The 19,935-nt window shown below is 44.1% G+C and overlaps 1 protein-coding gene across 1 annotated transcript in view; it reads right to left on the bottom strand.

Annotated features, from left to right (window-relative positions):
• The window catches only part of STK32A (serine/threonine kinase 32A), a 69,970-nt gene extending 56,618 nt beyond the window's left edge, over window positions 1–13,352 (bottom strand). Inside the window, exons 1-3 of the mRNA XM_065409734.1 lie at window positions 13,305–13,352; window positions 12,157–12,308; window positions 4,027–4,200 (exon numbers count right to left, since the gene is read on the bottom strand). Of these exons, the coding sequence (XP_065265806.1) occupies window positions 4,027–4,200; window positions 12,157–12,275 (293 nt within the window). The 5' untranslated portion in view covers window positions 12,276–12,308; window positions 13,305–13,352. The remainder of the gene's footprint in view (window positions 1–4,026; window positions 4,201–12,156; window positions 12,309–13,304) is intronic.
• Between the last annotated feature and the right edge of the window lie 6,583 nt (window positions 13,353–19,935).

Consider the following 19,935-nt stretch of genomic DNA (forward strand, 5'->3'; position numbering starts at 1 on the left):
AGGCGGTGAACAGTGAGGTAGCAAAATTTGCAGATGATACAAAATTACTGAAGATAGGTAAGCCCAAAACGGACTGCAAAGAGTTACAAAGGGATCTCATAAAACTGGGTGACTCCGCTTCAAAATGGCAGATGAAATTCAGTGTTGATATGCGCAAAGTAATGCACATTGGAAAAAATAATCCCAACTGTACATACAAAACAATGGGGTCTAAATGAGCTGTTACCATTGAAGAAAGAGGTCTTGGAGTCATTGTGGATAGTTCTCTGAAAACATTTCCTCAACGTGCAGCAGCAATCAAAAAAAGCTACTGGATTATTAGGAACCACCAGGAAAGTAATAGATAATAAGATAGAAAATATCATAATGCCACTATATAAATCCATGGTACGCCCACACTTTGAATTCTGCACGTAGTTCTGGTTACCCCATCCAAAAAAAGATATATTAGATGGAAAAGGTTCAGTGATAGGCAACAAAAATGAGGGGTACTGAACAGCTTCTATATAAGAAGAAATTAAAAAGACTGGGACTTATCAGCTAAGAAGGGAGACGACTAAGCAGGGATATGATAGAAGTTTATAAAATCATGAATGTTGTGGAGAAAGTGAATAAGGAAGTGTTATTTACCATATCACATAACACAAGCACCAGGGGTTACCCAATGAAATCAATAGACAGCAGGGTAAAAACTAACATAACGATGTACTTCTTCAACCTGTGGAACTCATTGCCAGGGGATGCTGTGAAGGCCAAAAGTATAACTGGGTTCAAAGAGGAATTAGATAAGTTCATGGAGGATAGGTCCATCAATAGCTATTAGCCCAGGTGGCCAGGAATGCAACCCCATGCTCTGGGTATCCTAACCTCTGATTGATAGAAGCTGGGACTGGACGATGGGATCACTCGATAATTACCCTGTTCTGTGCATTCCCTCTGAAGCATCTGGCACTGGCCACTGTTGGAAGACCAGATACTGGGCTAGATGGATGATTGGTCTGACCAAGTATGGCCGTTCTTATGTAAGGTATCACTAGGGTGGTCTATCCTTGTATGGAAGTTATTGAAAGCTCCAAGGAAAACACAGAGTACCACAGGGCTGGCATTAGTGATTCAGTAGATGACGTTTGTTCCTCTCAGTCAGTACTGAACCAATGTCCTAACATGATATTAGGCAGCCGTATGTTGATGGAAATGGCATCTTTGAGATAAATTGTAAAAACGACATCTGGATAACTTGTGGCTATTAAAGATTCCATGGCACTGTTCTCAAGAGTAGGGTGCTAACCGAGATCCTAGCTACATTTTATTTTAGGTCATTTTCACTTCTCTCTCTTGGTACTTCTATGCCTTCCCCCCTCCACCAATCACTGTAGCATCTAAGCGCCTACATAAGCTCCCAAAGCAATTGTAACTGGGCAGGGTGTATCCTTTACTTCCTGACTTAAATTGTTGCATGTTATTTGCTGTGCACTGAAAAACAAACAGTGGCTGTGCTTCTCCCCTGTGGTGGCTGCATTTCAATGTAGAATGACTTGAACCCTGTGTACAGTTTGTACATCAGATTATTAGGTTTGTAAAGATATTTGTGATCATTCAGGATGAGAGGTAATAGAAATATGATGTTATTATAAACTGAAACAGAGAAAAATTCTCTGCTGATATAAATGGCCATAGCTCCATTGACTTAAATGGAGTTTCATCCATTTATACCAGCAGAGAATATGGTCATGATGTACAAATGCAGCATATTGGCCAATTCCTACTATTTTGATTAAAACAGTGAGTTTTACAGAGAGAAGGAAGGCATCAGATTCACCCTCTGGCATCACATTTACTGTATTTTTATAACTAGTTGTCTAATTAAGCTGTATCATTGTTCCAGAAGTTAAAAAAAATCCCACCAGTAATGTCTGCATTTGGAGCCTGACATTACTGCCTCTTTGAGGTAAAACATACCAAATATCAATCATAATGGGATTGTGATGGAAAGTGACCTATCACTTCTCTGTACTGCATACACTATTTTTTAATCTCACATTAATAATTCAGTCAAGAATAATTTTTTTTTTAAATCAGACTTTAAAAGACAAATATAAATTCTTCTTTGGTAGTGTTCAGTTGTAATAATTAGTTTCCATGAAATTATTCTTCTGAGGGATGGTTGCAATTAGGCCCTGAGGGCTGATTGTAATTAGTTTTGTTATTCTTATGGGTATTTTTAAAAGCAAGTAATCACTTCCTCCAAATTTTGAACATTCCCTGCCACCCAACATAGCTGAATAAAGCAAGCAAAGGAAAGGAATCAGAACAGGAGATGTGGAAATTCAAGGTCACCTTCAAGATCACCTGTTATCAAAGTTCTCTTTTCCCCCCCTGTGGTAGATACCTTGCAGAGCAGGTGGTATCCTGTGAACCGCAGGGGCAGTTTCCTTCTGCCATATTCTACTACCCTGTATCCTACTGGAGCTACCATTCATGCTAACAGAAATACCACATAGACATAAAGACAGTAGAAGGTGTTTCATTGGTTGGAAGAACTCAAATTGTGCTTCATTGGCCATGCACAAACTCCAGTGAGAAATTCCCAACATTGAGAGAGGCATTTAATTCACATATAGGAGAAGGGGCATTTATTTCCATTCCTCTTCCTTCTGTTTCTTACAGAGAGTTAGCCCTGCTGCCTACAACTTCAAATGCAACAACAGCGGTCCCAGTAGAGGTGCCTTCTCTCCACTGCATTTCCTTCAGTGGATAGGTCTGACATTGAGGAGCTGGAGATAATTAAATCTAGTAGTTATATCTTCTTGCAGGATGAGTGGAAAAATATTCTATGGTGTCTGCCTAAGGGAGGGAAATAGCGTGCTCTCCGCATTAGAAATATTTAAAACCTTAAACTTCTCTAAGGAAAGATTTCAGGAAGACACAAATATGAGTTTTCTGCCCTGTCCCTAAGCTTCTGCTTCTCCTTCCATATCAGTGAGGGACAAGACAGATGAGTACTGTTATATCCACTCTCGTTTGTCAGGAAAGGGGAGCCATCTGCAGTCCCTTACATAGAATATTTCCTCTAGCTTTGACTCTCTACCTCATCCTGATGCTCCACATCCTGGGCACCCTCCTCCCAACCAAGGCAGCCTGGAAAAGACTTCCTTAATAGTCTGTCCATGTTCCTACAAGTTTCACTGTTGAATGATGTGAGGTGTTCCAGAAGCTATGTATGCCACACTGACCTGGGTGGAATGAAGCAGATGACTTAACATACCTTTTTCACTTCTAATTTCTATAGATATACATTGCCTCCAAAGTGCTTCCCAAACCTGAGCAGTGGGAAAGACCTGAACCAAGAAAAGTTGGCCAAAGTACAGTTCAAAACAATTATTTTGTAAAAATGCAACTTGGACCCAGACATGGTCAAGTGGTTAGAACTTGAAACCTTTCTCAGGAGTCCTGATTCTGCTACTGACTTCTGTAGGATACAGGGCAAGTTGCTTAACTTCACTAGGCTTCAATTTCCCTTTGTGTTAAAAATACTTCCTTGGTAAGGCACTCTGAGGTTCTCTAGTAAAAGTCACCATACAGGTGGCTAGGTATTATTATTTTCTGAACATGATCACATTTACTTTCCAACAATGATTTCCCTATCAAATTACCTCAGTTTACAAATTAAAACATTTTTCTTACAACTAACAGAGCAGGCTCCCCTGCTAACAGAAAATCAAGCTGTGCTCTTTCTGCTTTGTAGATCATCAGCTATAAAGATTTATGAATCAGAATGTAGTGACTAACTTTGCAGCAATGATGCATGAGGCAGAACGGAATGCACCTTGCTCCACTTAGTGGATGGCATCAAAAATGAGTAAAGTTGGCAGCTGTGACTCAGAGTAACAAGCTGACGTCTTTTTCTCATAGCTAAGGTTTAAAACAAATCACCTCCACTGGTTCTGCCTCAACCATAAGGTAATGCGTACCAAGACACAACAACAGAATGTCAACATCAACCCACCTTTGAAGCCCATGACTGACCTGTGGATGATGTGTCTGCTCTGGAGATAGTCCAGTGCCAATGCCAGCTCACAGATGAAGAGTTTCACAGTGGCTTCTTGAAATCGAACATTTTGCTGTAGATGATAACGCAGATCTCCTCCAAGAAGTAGATCCACCACCATGAACATGTCCTCCTCATCTTGGAATGAGTACCTGAGAGAGTAGAAACACCATGCTACAGCCAAGTCTTGACTCAGGAGAGCTAATGTTCAAAGAAAAAGGGATCAAAAGTGCTGCCCTCAACAGCCACATCTGACCAAAATTATTATAGTGCTACATCCTGATATGGGGTTTTGTCACTCCCACTCATATGTCTGGACTATACTACGTTTTACAGACACATATGGTATGTATGTACTGCAATTAGACACCCGTGGCTGACCCGGCCAGCCGGCTCAGGCTGCAGGGCTGTTTCACTGCAGTGTTGACTTCTGGGCTCAGGCTGGAGCCCAGGCTCTAGAATCCTGTGAGGTGCCGGGGTCCCAGAGCCCGGAAGTCTACACTGCAATGAAACAGCCCAAACCCGAATCAGCTGGTACCGGCCAGCCGTGGGTGTCTAATTGCAGGGTAGACATAGCCTATGGGCCCAATCCAGAATGGTGCTGAGCACCTCTTGCAATCCTGCTGAGCGGAGGGCATTCAGCATCACCTGAGACTGGGTCCCTCATTTTTCAAATGAGATCGAGGTCTGTGTTTGATACTGTATGTAAGTTCATAGTATTAACACTAATCAGATTTGGGACAAATGTACTGATTACTGATGAAGACTTTGTCTCTCGATATACCTCTCTAAATAGCTCTATACATCTTTACACATCTTTATATATGTATTTTTGAAAAAGGAATTGGTTCACAGCGGTCATTATTTCTAAATAGGAAAGTAAAACTCAGGGTCAACAATCCAGTGCTTATGAGCAACCGTAAAATAACCAAACAGCCTAGTGCTGGTGCATTCACAAATGTCGGAAGGGAGGTAAGATCAGCAAAGAAGCAGATTTTGTTTTCAAGCTTCCAAAGAGTTATTTTAGGGAAGAAGGGAAAACTATTTTTAACAAATCGAAAAGAGACCTTGACAATACTGTTATTTTTCAAAGTGTGTTCTTTAATGTCAATAAGTCACAAGGCATACCGATATGTGTAATTATGGCTGAATTACACACACTTCTATTTACATTTCTGTGGCAATTTCATGACTGGATTGATCTGGGCACATCTGTTTGGTTATCCAATTAACTACGCCCAGTGAGAGAGAGAGCAGCGGTTCATACCGTGCAGGTGCCCCTGAGTAAATACTGGCACAAGAATACAGAGAGTCCCACATCATCGTGCTGTGTACATACCTGAAAAACAGAGACCTGCTACTAGCTACAGATGCTATCAAAGGTGACAGTCTAAAAGGCAACAACATGCCAATTTTTTTCTTAAACAGAAAGGGGCCCATCTAATTTTATTAGGAAAAGGAGATGTCTGACCCTGGGAATGAAAGCCATCCCTGTTCTAATACTGACTTCCCCTGTAACCTTGAACAAGTCACCTACATTAGCTGCCTGATTCCCCCATCCTTTAAATTACTACCTACTTCATAGTGGTGTTGTGAGGACAGTTAGTACACCTCTACCTCGATATAATGCTGTCAACGGGAGCCAAAAAAATCTTACCGCGTTATAGGTGAAACTGTGTTATATTGAACTTGCTTTGATCCACCGGAGTGCGTAGCCCGGCCCCCCCCCCCGGAGCACTGCTTTACCGTGTTATATCCAAATTCGTGTCATATTGGGTGGCGTTATATTGAGGTAGTGGTGTAGTTATAAAGTGCAGAGTAAAGTTGTGTCTGGAAAGTATTAAAAAGCCATTTTTCTAGATGAAAAGGTGTTTCAAACATTTAGGTAGAAGGATATTTTTTTTACATAGTAAAAAGTAGGTATTTCATTTGGGTAAAGTTCTGTCTCTTTTAAAAGCAGTGGGAGTGAACAGTAATTGTTCTGCTTAGGATCAGGTCATGAGCCTATTGTTCTGACAGGACGGAAATAAAGCTCAAATGCAAAAATTCTGCATGTTTGACTGGACATAGTTAAATGCTTTGGGTAGTTTCAGGGTTATTTTATCCAGTAGTGACTTAGGGGCTCAGGAAATGAAATTTTTTTCTTAACAATTTGTGCTTTTCCATTTAGCAAACAAGGATTCCCTGTTTTTAACATGTCCCTTCCCATTTGCCTCTAAACTCTCAACCCCACCTCAGCCTCAGTTGTGCTTCCAAACCATGGAATTTGACATCAGCTTGGCCTTATTTGTGTACTCTATTTAGTTTGTGCAACAGCATCAACGCTGAAGTCAGCAGAACTGTTGTACTGCCCTTGTTAATGAACTGCGGCTCATCAGATAACTATAGGAGTATAAATGCACAACACGGTGATTTTATATAGCTCCACCATCAACATCAACCTTTCCTTGAAAATCTCAGTCTCTTAATTCCTAACATGGCCCATGTTAGCCAGGAACAGCAACTGCAGAGGAAATCCTGCTCAGTCATTGTCCCTCGGGCTGAAGCATTCTTTAGAGAATTTCATTGATAAACTCTAGCAAGTCTTGACTAAACATGCATGCACTGATATTTTTCAAAGTCTTATAATGTGGGCAAATTTGGGCAAACCGGCACAGGGATGGCAAAAGGCACATCACTGCCACACCCTGCCAAATGTCAAGTCCCTGCTCCAAAGCATGCAGGCATTAGAGTTTCTCAGCTAAGCAGTTAAAAAAATCAGAATGCACAAAACAGCATATTTGTCCCCCAATCTCATTGTCAGAAAAGGCTGGACCATTTTCCCTGAAGTTTTCCTAAAAAATTCAGACCTGAGGCAGACATCCAACATGGGGAATTTCAGCCCAAACTGTTGAAGTTTTGTAAAGTTAAAAGTAACTGAAAACAGAGTTTTAGAATGAAAGTGGGTATGGGTATTGTTAGCTCTGCCTACAATACTGGGAGTCAAACGATGGCTCAAGTAATCAATACTTTCCAGACGCTGAGCAGTCAGTGCTCACAGCAGGCTCCTGAATATAGAGATGAAAAATGCCTGATCTTGTGCCAAGAGATTCCCCCAAGAAACAGCATAAGCAAATAGGATGCTAAATCAGGTTCCGTCTTTGCTTAAAAGCAAAGCAGATTGCACAAACTTCAGCAACCAAACCAGGTGGCAGAGTTGTGTAAATCTTCATCATACTGGAAGGCTTAAATCACTGTAAAACTGAGTCACAAAAAGCTCTGTAACACACACGCGTGCCTCTAAGAGTGGCTGATCACGGTCACTTTTTTTTTTTATAAGAAGGGGGTTTTAAGTGAACGTTGTGCTTGCAAGAAGTTACAGCTGGACAAGGCAGTCCTATGTTGGGCCACAGAACACATACGGAACAGGCAGCAGCAGTAAACTTTCCTCGCAGCCTGCCCAAAAGCTGTTTTGATGGCACTACCTCTGTGGAGAGGAGGTTTCAGTCTTTGGCTCTGCTGGGACTGCCAACGAGGGTCCCAGTTAGGGCAGTTTTGTGGTGTATCTACTTGTCCACTAGCAACATGGCATTATTACCATGCCTGGAGTGAGACTCAGATTGGCTTTATGGAGGACTAAAAAATTCTGTTGAGAAAAAGGTCTATAAGAGATAAGACCAGTGAGCAATTCAGCTGGTGCTACTCAACGCTGCTCCATACAGGGTTCTTCAGTCTGTGCAACAATACAGGACAACCTGGGTGTCTATGCTAAAAAGAGAGCCAATGGCTCCTCACTAACTAATTAGCCACAAAAGTCATCTTTCCACCCGCTAATATTGAAAGCGCTTCAGGCAGCAGCGCTCTCAGCCCCTGAGTTTATTTAGGTTGGGAAGTCGGATATTTCACTTGTGTGTGTCTACATTAGGTAATCTCTCTCCAAATCCTCAACAAAGTCCTCAGTGTGTTATGAAATAGGATCAATCCCTTCATATCTTGCCTCTCTGACAGCATTAGCTTAAAGAACATGGCCATTAGAGCATAGGTGCGGGAACTAAGGGTGCTGCGGGTGCTCCCGCACCCTCTGGCTTGAAGTGGTTTCTATCATATGCAGGGTTTTCAGTTTGGTTCAGTGGCTCTCAGCACCCCCACTATATAAATTGTTCCAGCACTCCCGCATTAGATGGATCACAAGCATCTGCATCTCCTTTTTGCTATTCAGTACATAATCTGAGGTAGGTAAATCCTGCAGAATTTGGGTCGTGTGGGCTGCAACACAGTGACCAATAAAACACAGACACATCATAATTTTTATAGTATGTGGGGAGTACTGGGCATTCCCTAGAAACTGTGTTAGGATCCCCCAGAGCCACTAGCCATCATAATAGGAGCATCTGTGTTTCTCTCATCGGGGAAGAGTGCTTCTTTGTCCCCTTCTGCTGACCGGGCCATTGCTACTGCCGCTAGCTATGGGACACAAGTCTTTTAGCTCATGTGCTAAAGGCTCATGCTTGTAGATTAGTAGCTCCTGGGTTCAAACCCACCTTTCAGCCCAGGTGGAGTGGGTTATATATGTCCCTGTTTCAGCGCAGCAGTCAGTAGTAGTAAGAACAGCAACATTTCAAATGTTTCTACTCCCTTTGGGGAGGGGGGGGGAGGAGGCTGAACTATGTAACAGAGGGAGTGGCTACCCAGTGTCCAGTGAGGGCAAGTGAGGAGGCCACCAGGACGTAGGCATGGCCTCGCTTCCCAAAACATAAACAAAGGGAGAGGGAGCAAATTGATTTGGCAGAGGGCAGCTCAGCAGGTGCGTATCGCGCAGGTAGTGGGGCTGGTCTGACTGAACAGCACAGCCTAGATCTGCTGCATATTTGTGGACCTGTGCAATTGTTTTAGGTTCAGAGTAAAACCCTAAACTCACCCTTATTTTGGGAGGCTTGGCCTCCAAACCTTTCCTACAGCCTCATGCAGGATACAACAGGCATTTGTTCCCTCTTTCGAGTAGTCAGGAATTGATGCCAGCAAATCTATATCAGCTAATAAAAAGTTTCTATTTATGAAATCCATTCGGGAGAACTTTACTGTTATTATTCTGCATGTACGCTCAGGAGGCATTAGGGAATAATACAAAAACATGTAAACAGGCTACTGCTGATCACTATACCCTGGTGCACTTGTAACAAGTCACCAATGCAGTTACTTTGATGGTGCTAGGTAAAAAGTGGCAGTAAAAGCCAGGCTGTATGGACCCCAAATACTCCTGTATCTTGGAAGCCTGAGGGGGGATAAGGGAGGCCATTTCCCCAGATAATGGTGTCTAGCCCCGGCTGGTTGGTCTACTGGAAATGCAGCATGGCATTAGCAATCTGGCCTGAGCTCTGAACTGGCAGTGCACCTGCTTTTGGCATCACTCTGCCAATTATGATGGGCTACCCTGTCTCCTCCTATGTAGACCCAAAGAATCCTATCAAAATCAGGAAGATGACACAGCATGAAGCCATAAGGTGGTGTACATAGCTGCACTCAAAATCACAATTAACACAACAAATAGGGTCTGGGTTTGTATAGGAATGACTAATTCACATGCATTTTTTGAGACTGGTTCCCAAGAGCCAGTTAATAGTGCAGTACCAGTTGCTCAGATAGGGGATGCAGATGTTATTTACTGCTCCAGTTTAAGTAGCTCCACTGGATGTCTTCATTTATCGCGTAAGGTTTCCTAAGTATCCCACAAGAAAACTCTATTGATCAGCTGTGGGCAGCATCCTTCTATTGGCTATTCATGCTGGCATCTCATCAATTTGTTAGACCAGCAAGCATCACCAAAACCAAGCAACCAAAATAATCCAGTGAAAAATGTGGTCCATGGATCGTAAGCAAAGCTTAGCTGTCATATTTTGGGGATGTGGCCACAAGGGAGCTGGAGGTCACCATAATTATGAGAGAAATGGGAAATTCCGAGGTTTTGCTTTGGAATGGTCTATGCATAAACATCACCTTTCATGTTGTGCTACTTGGGTTTGCATGGCTGAGTTCTGCTTTGAGTTCTCTATCCATCAAAATTATTACATTTCACCTGCTTTAGCACTGAAACGACATATCTCAGAAGATTTCAATAAGAAACCATAAATGAACTCCGAATCATTCCAAAGATTTGTGATCCTCAGTGGGTTTTGAGTTTTTAACTCAAAACTCCAAGTAACCAAGCAAGATTCCTACGGGTTTGGGTTTTGTTTTGAATGTTTTACCCCATTCGAAAATTACCTTTAGAGCTAATAAGTGTAATTACCCAGTATCCTGCAGGGACCTTCTAGTTATATGTTATTTACCAATTGACTCTATTAAGCTGCTATGTAATTAAAGGCAAGTCACATGATATCTAAGCCCCAGACAATTGGAAATGTTATTGATGTCCTAATAAAATTATTGTCTGGATTTAACAGTAACAGAGCCTTATTTAAACCTTCGTTCCACTGTGCTATTGCAGGAAAACATGCTGAATCAAATGAAGATGGAAGGATTAAGATGTCTTTTATCCTTGTGTTGATCAATCCCAGTGCTGATGGCTGGCAAACCACTGAAAAAAGGCTGTATAGGCTGCATTGATCAAGTATGCTTAAAGGAAAGAGACTGTTTTATGCGCACAAAGAGAGATCTGAGTTTCTGCAATAAAATCTGAATTGTGGTGGATTTTTTTTTCTGTCCACTGAACAAAGGCTTTTATCTTTGCTGAATAGCATTAGTTCAGCAAATATCAATAAGGTTTTAAGGCTAGCTTTTGATGGCATAGAATAAACCACAAAATAGCAACCGGGAGGCAGGGGGGAGCAAAGGGAGGGACAGGAAAGATGAAGACCAACATTGATCGAGATTAAGATTGATCTACAGAGGTACTTAGTGGGTGATGCATGCTTCTACCCCACTCTTTAATATTAGATTTCTGGTTATCTGCTGCCAAGAGGGAGCCAGTTTGAATAACATCCAGTCCTTTCACCAAGGCTATCAATCACATTAGCGCAGGAAGTTAACGCACTCTGCATTAAAAGCCAGCAATGTTTCTTTATTCCAGCCATGGGGCTAGTGCTTGTTTAATAGCTTGAGAGGCCCAATCCTGCAGAGTTGAAATCAGTGGGAGTTATGGGTGCTCTGCACCTCCGAGGATCAAGCTTCATTTATTGTAAACTGGGGCATTATAAATGCCACAGAGGAAGCATATCGTGTCAATTTTCTAAAGACTATATTCGGCCTTTGTATGTCTGGGAGACCAGTGATTGTCTAACCCAGGGGTCGGCAACGTTTGGCACCCTGGCGGGCCGGGCCAGTTTATTTACTTGCTGACGCAGCAGGTTCGGCCGATCGCGGCCCCCACTGGCCGTGGTTCGCCGTCCCGGGCCAATGGGGGCGGCGGGAAGCCACGGCCAGCACATCCCTCAGCCCGCGCCGCTTCTCGCCGCCCCCATTGGCCCGGGACAGCGAACCGCGGCGAGTGGGGGCCGCGATCGGCCGAACCTGCCGCGTCAGCAGGTAAATAAACTGGCCCGTCCCGTCAGGGTGCTTACCCTGGCGAGCCGCGTGCCAAACGTTGCCGACCTGGTCTAACCCATTTGGTGTCCACTAAGGCCCTTTGGCACAAAAGGTGACTGTTTCACAGCAAAAAGAAAGCTCAGGGCAAAATCTATTGCATTTGTACTTTGCCAGGCAAGACATGGCAGCCTCCACTGTGAGAGGAATAAAACTGGAAGGAGTGGGCACCTGCTGCCTCAGGCCAGTGGGTATCCATTCAACTAAATAGGAGCTGGAAGGGGGCCCCATTATGGGAGCACCGTTTGAATCTGAGTCCAATTGTATTTCCAGCTAGAAATGGAAGCTGTTTTTATCAAGGAGCTGAGTCAAATAAAACTGGGTTACGGGCAGTCGGAGACACCCCTGGAGAATAGCCACAAGGGAAACAAAAAGACACATACTAGAAACACAGCTTTTTTTATAAACAGGGATTTTTTAAAAAAAACCTCCTAGGTTTTCAGAGTTGCTGAGCAGCCTCCGCTCCAACTGACGTCGATAAGAGCTCAGCCCCCCTGAAAGGCAGGCTCCTAATAAATGGAAAAGGTATAAAGAAAGTACTAATGACTTACCACAAATTAACCAGGAAGGGGTGTTCCAGGCCCTGCATAATCTGCAGCTCTTTGAACACATTTCTCACTTCATTACGCTCCACACATTTCTGTTTGTTCATGTATTTCATGGCGTACATTTTCTTGGTGTCATTCTTCTGTACAATGCAGACCTAAGTGAGCAAACCAAGATGTTAGAGTGGGCAGAGTAGCTAGGAGACATGAAAGCAAGTTTGTGCAGGTGAAATGTACCCTTATGAGCACCCTATTGTTAACTTCAATGAGATTCGTGTCACTAGGTCACAGCCCCATGCTCTTATGATTTAACCCTGCACATCACCTGTAAGTGCTGCATTCAATATTCATGCTAAGAAGAATCATAGTTAGAGTACAGAGTTTGTCAAAGCAAAGTTGGGGTATTGCAGGTTTATCAACTGACTGACTAATCTCTGCTTTTTCCCCATAATTATCCATCATTCATGTGTTGCATGCTGCTCCCTGAGCCTCCCTTTCGCCAAGCAGGACTGTAGGGTAGGAGCTGAGGGCATTCACCGAGACAGCCTCACTCCCTGCAGGCAGGACTTGTGAGTACTAGTGGGACATCATCTCCTATCTATAAGGATCAGCACAATCTTTCTAGTGTAGCACAGCTGATCCATCAAACCTCTGGGCTTTTGGCATCTTCCAGACATGGGTTTTGTCATAGAAAATCACCCTACTGAAAAAACCCACAGCCCTAACACGATGTTTAAATCCCCAAAGTGGGATTTCAAACACAGATGTTTCTTTGATCCCTGCAGTGCTGCTCTCGGAGAATCATAGTGCTTTGTCAAGGAGACACCAGGATGCTCAAGTGGGCTTTGGTGGGGGAGTCTCCATTCGGAGGATGTTTACCCATTTAACATAATGAAAGTCAGCTGATTGGGTTTATCATTAACTGCAGTTTAATATCTTGTAATAGAAGTTGGGGATTCCAAATGGATGATGAGTCAAACTTAGAGACTCTTCCTGGATTATTAGGAGTTGAAGTTCAGGTCAAATCTCATCGACAAGCAATATTCCATTACTCTGCAATAAGCTCTCAAATGTAAGCGTCTCTGATGTGCCCAGTACTTGGCTAGCTACAGTCTCTGTTGTTCATACAGTAGTTTTACTCTTGAGGAGCTTACCTTTCCAAAGCTGCCTTTCCCAATGGCTCGCAAAATTTCAAAGTGGTCAAAGGTCACTGCAGGAAACAACAAATGTTCATAAATTCAATGTCTGAGCTGCAATTTGATTTTGTAATTCCACCACCCCTCCTGAACTGAGACGGTTAATAAAAATGAAGGATTTCCAAGTGATTCTCTCCTCTGGTTGCTGATGGACAGTTGGGGCACCACCCTCAGTAGTTACGCTATTCATGTTATTTCCCATTTGGCTGTAAAAGCAAGTTCTTGGGGCAGTAAATGTCCGTTCTTCAATGGCATATAGGCAGGAAACCATCAAACAAATGTTTTCAGATCACCTCAACTATTGAGCTCTGGGAGTCTGATCTTGCTCCCACTGAAGTCAACTGCAAAATATCCACGGAGTCCATTCCATCAAAGATCTATGCACTTTGATTGTTGTGAAATAAGCACCACCTGGCTCAGGAGACTAGGTACAGAAGGTACTTCTTGGGCTTTAGATTATTATTCTGTTAAACGACTAATAAAAACCACCAACCCCAAAAGTTGAGAACTCTTCTGTCACCCAGAATCAACACTGTTTGGTCTCTGCACAGTGGGGGAAAGCCCAGCCCCGTCCATGCAGCTTTATGGAATGTGAACTGTAGTCCAAAGGAGGAAACCATTTCATTCTCCGTTGGGACCTCTGAACAGAGATGGGTTCCTGGGATACGCTCTGTGAATGCTAGGCAGGTGACTCATTCACACTAACTGGAATGATCTGTTCACATCAAGCGCTTGTGATCAATCAGTGTGCTAGGCTGTGTCCCAGCAGAAGCAAGCAAGAGATTTCCAGATGAACAGCAGATCAAAGCAAAGAGGTAGATTAACTGTTCTGGGTTCAAACCCTGTCACCCATGGCCTTCAGTTGGAAATTGAGGGTGATCAGCAGGCAAGACAAGGCACCATAACTGTAATTTCTAAGTTGCAGAGTTTGAATTCAGCTAGTACTAGGTCAAGACCCGTATGAAGCAACACCCCGAGATCCCACAGCACCATACCATACAGCCATTAGCTAGAAAAGTTCATAATGGGGAATCCATTCCTTATACTAGCCACTGCTTTAAAGGCACTTAAACCTCACTAGGTGGCTGATTTGAGGCACCAAATCAAAGCTACTGGTAGATTTCTAATAACACATTAGCCTTAATTACTGTGACCCCAGAACCATCAGGCACCACCGAAGTGATGGGCCTGAAATCACAGAGTTAATTTGTCTTGTCCATTGCTTTATTTCCAGTCAATTAGTGAGTGGATGGGAGGGGACCATGCGTCTGACCTGCTTTGCTGAAAACCCGTTCTGAGTGGAACAATACAGGCCAGCGAGAATGTCGGTGATGGATTGAAAGTGACAGAGAGCGAGACACCGTATTACTCCTTCATGCCAGCTTTTTCCTGTCATACAGTTGCACCACTAGCTGGGCAGCAGGTTGCATTCTAAACTGTTCACTGCTTTAATAATAAAACTTCAGCACTGGGGTCAGACAATGACATTTTTTAAAGAGTTGTTCCCAGGGTATATTATACAGAGAGTGAGTTTTGCTGGGTTGACAGCCTTAGATGCCAATGTTTATCCCCTGAACAAGGACAACACAGGCAACAGCAGCAGCGCAAGCTTTCCCCACACAGCTCTATCGACATGTCCCTTTCCTAGAGGCTCAGAGGACAGTTTAGCCTCCATGCCCCATTTAATCAATGGCCTCACTGCTGAGATTGACAGCAAGGGGGCCAATTAGGATCAGGTGTAATGGGCCTGCCAGCAAAAGCACCTGTTGGGATGGTGGACGTTTTATTAATTACTTTAGAAGACACCTGGCTCCATAGTCCTCAGCACAGTGCTCTGGGAGCGTACGTATGGAGGCTTGACCATGAGCAATAGGAAGGAATTGGAGAAGCAGTTTGTCCGTGCTGCCTCTTATATTCCCAGTTCAGAGTTAATCAATAGAGGGCGAGATAAAGGCATAGGCATGGACCAATGAACTCTGAAGAGTCTTCTGGTTTCATGCGCATGGAGCATCAACTCACGCACAGTGAGTACCCACAGGGACCAGCACTCAATGAAGAGTTGCGTTCTGCAGCCACCATAAAGAGATGAAACCAGTATGATCCTCATCATTTACCGGGCACACCTAATGTGCTCTACGTGAAACAGTTCGCACCTGAAAGGCTTTCAGTCTAAATACACATTGCCATTTCAAAGTCTGAAGGCTTTTCTCCTCTATAATGGCCACTCCACCTGAATTCCATTTTGAATTTTAAGTGAAATCAAAGTGAAAGAGCTTGCTTTAAAAACCAAAATAAATTGACACCTGGGTTACAACTAACGTACGCCAGGCCCAGCAAGGTTAAGCTTCATTGACTGCTTACAACAGGATTTGTCCTAAGGGAGTTAGGAGTCCAGCTCCCTAAGGCCCCTTTGAAAATCACTGCCTAGACGTCTCATCAGAGCTAGAGAGGAGCACAAAACAAAACCCCATATCCCAGAGTCAATTTGGGAAGACAGAGTGGGGGTATTCTCAGGCTCCACCCACAATCAAGTCTCCACCTACCCCAATTTCAGAGGATTTACAGCAGGTTTAAGTGCGACCAAGAAAGCCATCCCGGGCTCCGTAGGTGCCCAGGTTCACCATGCTGACGACACCCTCTAATCCTTTCATTCTCCAGCCCCAGTTTCCAACCATACCTCTCACGTGAAAACTCCTTCCTGGTAGATTCCATGATGTGCTACTGGCACTGGCTTCTGAGGCCCAGGAAGAGATTCTAAGTTACCCTCCCTTAGTCTGAAGGCTAAATAAGTGTAGTGAGTTTGGAAATCTTGTTTTCACGGCACCACTGGTGTGTGAGCACCTTCTGCCTCAACCCCTACTAAACTCTCTTCTTCTTTGTTTCTTAGACCAAAGGCTCCCTTGGAAAGCCCAGCTGTCCTCTAATTGCCATCTGCTGCCTTGTTCATTAGCTGAACTGAATTGCACAGAAACCAAGCGCCATTTGTCCCCAAAGCATTTTATCAGCGGAGATTTTCAGCAAGAATGCTGCTGTAAATCACTCTTCCCCAGCAACAGACACATTCTCCCCCACCAAGGATTCACACAGGATAACAGCCAGAAATACATTCATTTTCTCCAGGATACACTGTCTCGGAGTTGAAACAAGGGCATCTCACTATGGTAACAGGACAGACACAGACTGACATGAAGCTACAGCTTCGCTGTACACAACAGTACAAAGAACTCAGAATGTGATCAAAATTTAAGTCCCAGCTTAACCTCATACTTTTAAAATATTGTTCATATAGAAATGAACATGTTTTCCAAAGACAGAAACTAACACGGCAGTAATGTAAACTGGGCCTCTTTCAACACAAACAACATGTTACATAGAATTCACCATACGACATCAGACATCAGGTCTGGTACTGGCCTCCAGCACTGTTCAATATATGATATTCCAGAGAAAGAGTGAAAACACCCATAACACATCTGGCCAGAAGTGTGAAACTAGAAGTGTTGGTGGCGGTAAATTTCTTCTTCTCTCCAGAGACTGAATGTACTTATGCTGAATGGGTATCTACACAGAGAACAATCCATAAGGTAGAGGAACAAATAGGTCTTTTTCATTGATACTGCTTATTCTTCTAGGGTATCTTGATCTAACTGCACACTCTTCTTTTGTTGCTTACTTAATAGAAATGGATCTAAATCAAACACTTTGACCCAAACACATGCAAGCTTTGGAAACTTCTATGGTTTACAGTGGAATTCCCCAGCCTATGTTACACAGGAGGATAGACTCAGTAACGAATTAGCCACTGGGCCAATGGGGCCCATGCCCAGGGGCCCCAGCCAATTGGGGGGTCCCAGAAAAATGGGCTCTGTGTCCTGAGCCGCTCTGTCTGCCTGGCGTTCCTGTTGGGAAGCCCCTGCCCCCACAACCCACTCCCCATCAGGAGCGCCAGGCGGGTGGAGTGGGCCAAGCCCCCATGCCCCGACCCCACTCCCCAGCAGGAGTGCTAGGATGGGGGGTGGGGCAACCCCCTGTGCCCCGACCCCATTTCCCCAGCAGGAGCACCGGGGGTGGGGGGTGGGAGGGGTGAGACTGCAAGCGGAAGGGGTGAGGAGGGGCCCCCACTTGCTCTGGCCCAGGGTCCCACAAAACCGTAATCCACCTCTGGATAGACTACATGATCATAAGGGTTCCTTCCATCCTTAAAATCTAAAAATCTAAACCAGAAGCCAGTCTTCACAAACTTGCACTCTCCAGCTCCATTTTTTGTATTAAGGTATTTACTAACACTTTTAACACAAAGTATACAGCTAACCCAGCTAAGTGAACGCTAAGTAACATGACACTTCTGATTTGAAGAACATTTCATTAGGGATGATCATTGTTTCTTACCTATGTTTCTAGCCTCTCACAATGGGCTAATCCAAAAATCTTAGGTGCAAACACTAGCAACCAAAATTTGGAACTAAATCCAAATCTTTTAGTCTGGACCTTTGTCTGCATAATCAAGAATCTTAATTCATTTTAGATGCCATCAGATAAGGAACTATTTCAATCATTCCCATGTCGGAGACAGAATTCATATTACAATTAGGCTTGGCAGAAGTTGACATTTATTTTTTTGCAATTTCCACAATTAATATCAATTTTGATTTTAAGCATTTTTAAGCAATTTCAATTTTCACACTCGTGGGAAATTGGGGGAGGGGGGTAGGGTAAGGTCAGTGCTGACAGCGGGGCTGCAGGGGGCTCCTTGCCCAGCTAAGGGCTCTGAGACACCCAGGCACAAGGTACAGAGGAGGCTACAGCCTTGGCCCAGCAGAGCAGAGACCCCTGGCCAGGGCTGCAAAGAGGAGTACGAGGGCCCAGGTGCAGGGGAGGCCAGACCGCTGCTGAATGGCTTCTGCTGGGGGACAGTCCCGAATACTCCCAGCCGGTGAGTGAGTGACTGGGGCTGCGATAGCAGGGCTGCACATGGCTCTCTGCACAGCTGCGGGGCCGGTGACACAGGAGCCCCGCAGGTGCAAGGTGCAGGGGATGCTGCACTTGCCAAAAATTATCAATGGATTCTTTTTTCATTATTTCTGTGTGTCGGGTAAAACGGACGTTTAGCGACAACTAACGATTTAAACTGACTCCTGCCAAGCCTGGTTACAACGTAAGGTCAGACAAACGGACTGTGTTCGAGACAGGGAGCAGTGCTTACACTGCTATAGCTTTAAAGTGTCTGCTGAAGCATGTGTAGGAAATGCCACTTTAATGCCAGAGGCGGTGGTATTTCATATCTGAACCCAGAGACCAGGACCAATGTTTAGATAAAATATGTGCAAACTAACAAAGCATAAGAAATGTCCTCATGAAGGACACATCACCCCTCAAAAGCCTCGTTAAAACCCCATCTGTTAAGCAGCAGTCAAGGATTTAAAGATACTTATCACCCATTCCAGTACAGCTAGAGAAGCAGAAACATATGGTATATAAGGGCTTCCATTCCTTCCGTCAAACTATACTTCTGATTTCCATTAATGGGAGTTTTGTGCATGCACCAATGGGAGAATAGACTTAAGCCGTGTATCTAGAGTACAGTATATACACATACACCTCTCATATTCATGTATGTGCATTTTATAATACGAATACTGCATTCCTTTGGAAAGTTCCTCCAATTTCTGGCTGCTGGCTTGAACCCAGCCCGAAGTTATAGGTGACAGAAGGTTGTTACAATCTGATGGCTATTTGGGGGCCTTCGTAGACTGACGTGGACCAGATTAACCTCAGTTCCCATTGGAAAGAGGTTCACATCACAAAAAACACCCCTACAACTGGAAATGACCAACCTATGTGTTCGAAGTTTTAGCAGAGGCGCCAAGGAATGGATGGGCTTGGAAACAGGGAGGGATTTTCTATTCCCAGTTCAGTAAAATTCCCCATCGACTTCATTTGGAACAGAAATTAAGCCAATGCTGAGTCCTTTTGGAAATCCCACCCTGAACTTTCTTCTCACCCATCAGGTCAGGGCTGAGGCACATTGGCAAGGCAGTGTGTTCCCATATTGCCTATGCCGTACTGGATCAGGAGAGGATTTAGCACCTCATTCTGCAAGGTACCAAGCTATCTCAGCCAGAGCAGAGGGGGATCAGCACCTCACAGGAAGCGCTTTGGAGGATGGGCCCTCAGTCTCTAGGTCTGTCAATCGGACACCATTTGCCATCACTTAACTGACTGTTTTCCCCCCTTTTCTTTAAGAACAAAAGTCCCTGTCACCCCAGAAAAACAAAGCCCTTTCCCAGTGATGTGAAAGTATCAGCAGTCCCCAGATACAGCCGATCGGTGTTCAGGGCAGGACCCAAGCTGGGGAGGAAGGCAGGTGTAAACCACCTTTCTGTCTCCTCCAATCCTGGGGCAATCTGAGACCAAAACAACCCCAGCATAATTTACTGTAGCCTAACAGCCTCGGTCTAAATTACTCCAAGCTGGAGCTGTTCAGTAGGGACCACAGCACTGGTATAGGCTCAGCCAGAGCATCACGTACTCCGTCCTACACCCAGCATGCCGACCCGTCTCCTCCCCATATGCCAGCTTTGCACCACCA

The sequence above is a fragment of the Emys orbicularis genome, chromosome 8 (genome assembly GCF_028017835.1).
Source record: "Emys orbicularis isolate rEmyOrb1 chromosome 8, rEmyOrb1.hap1, whole genome shotgun sequence".
NCBI lineage: Eukaryota > Metazoa > Chordata > Testudines > Emydidae > Emys > Emys orbicularis.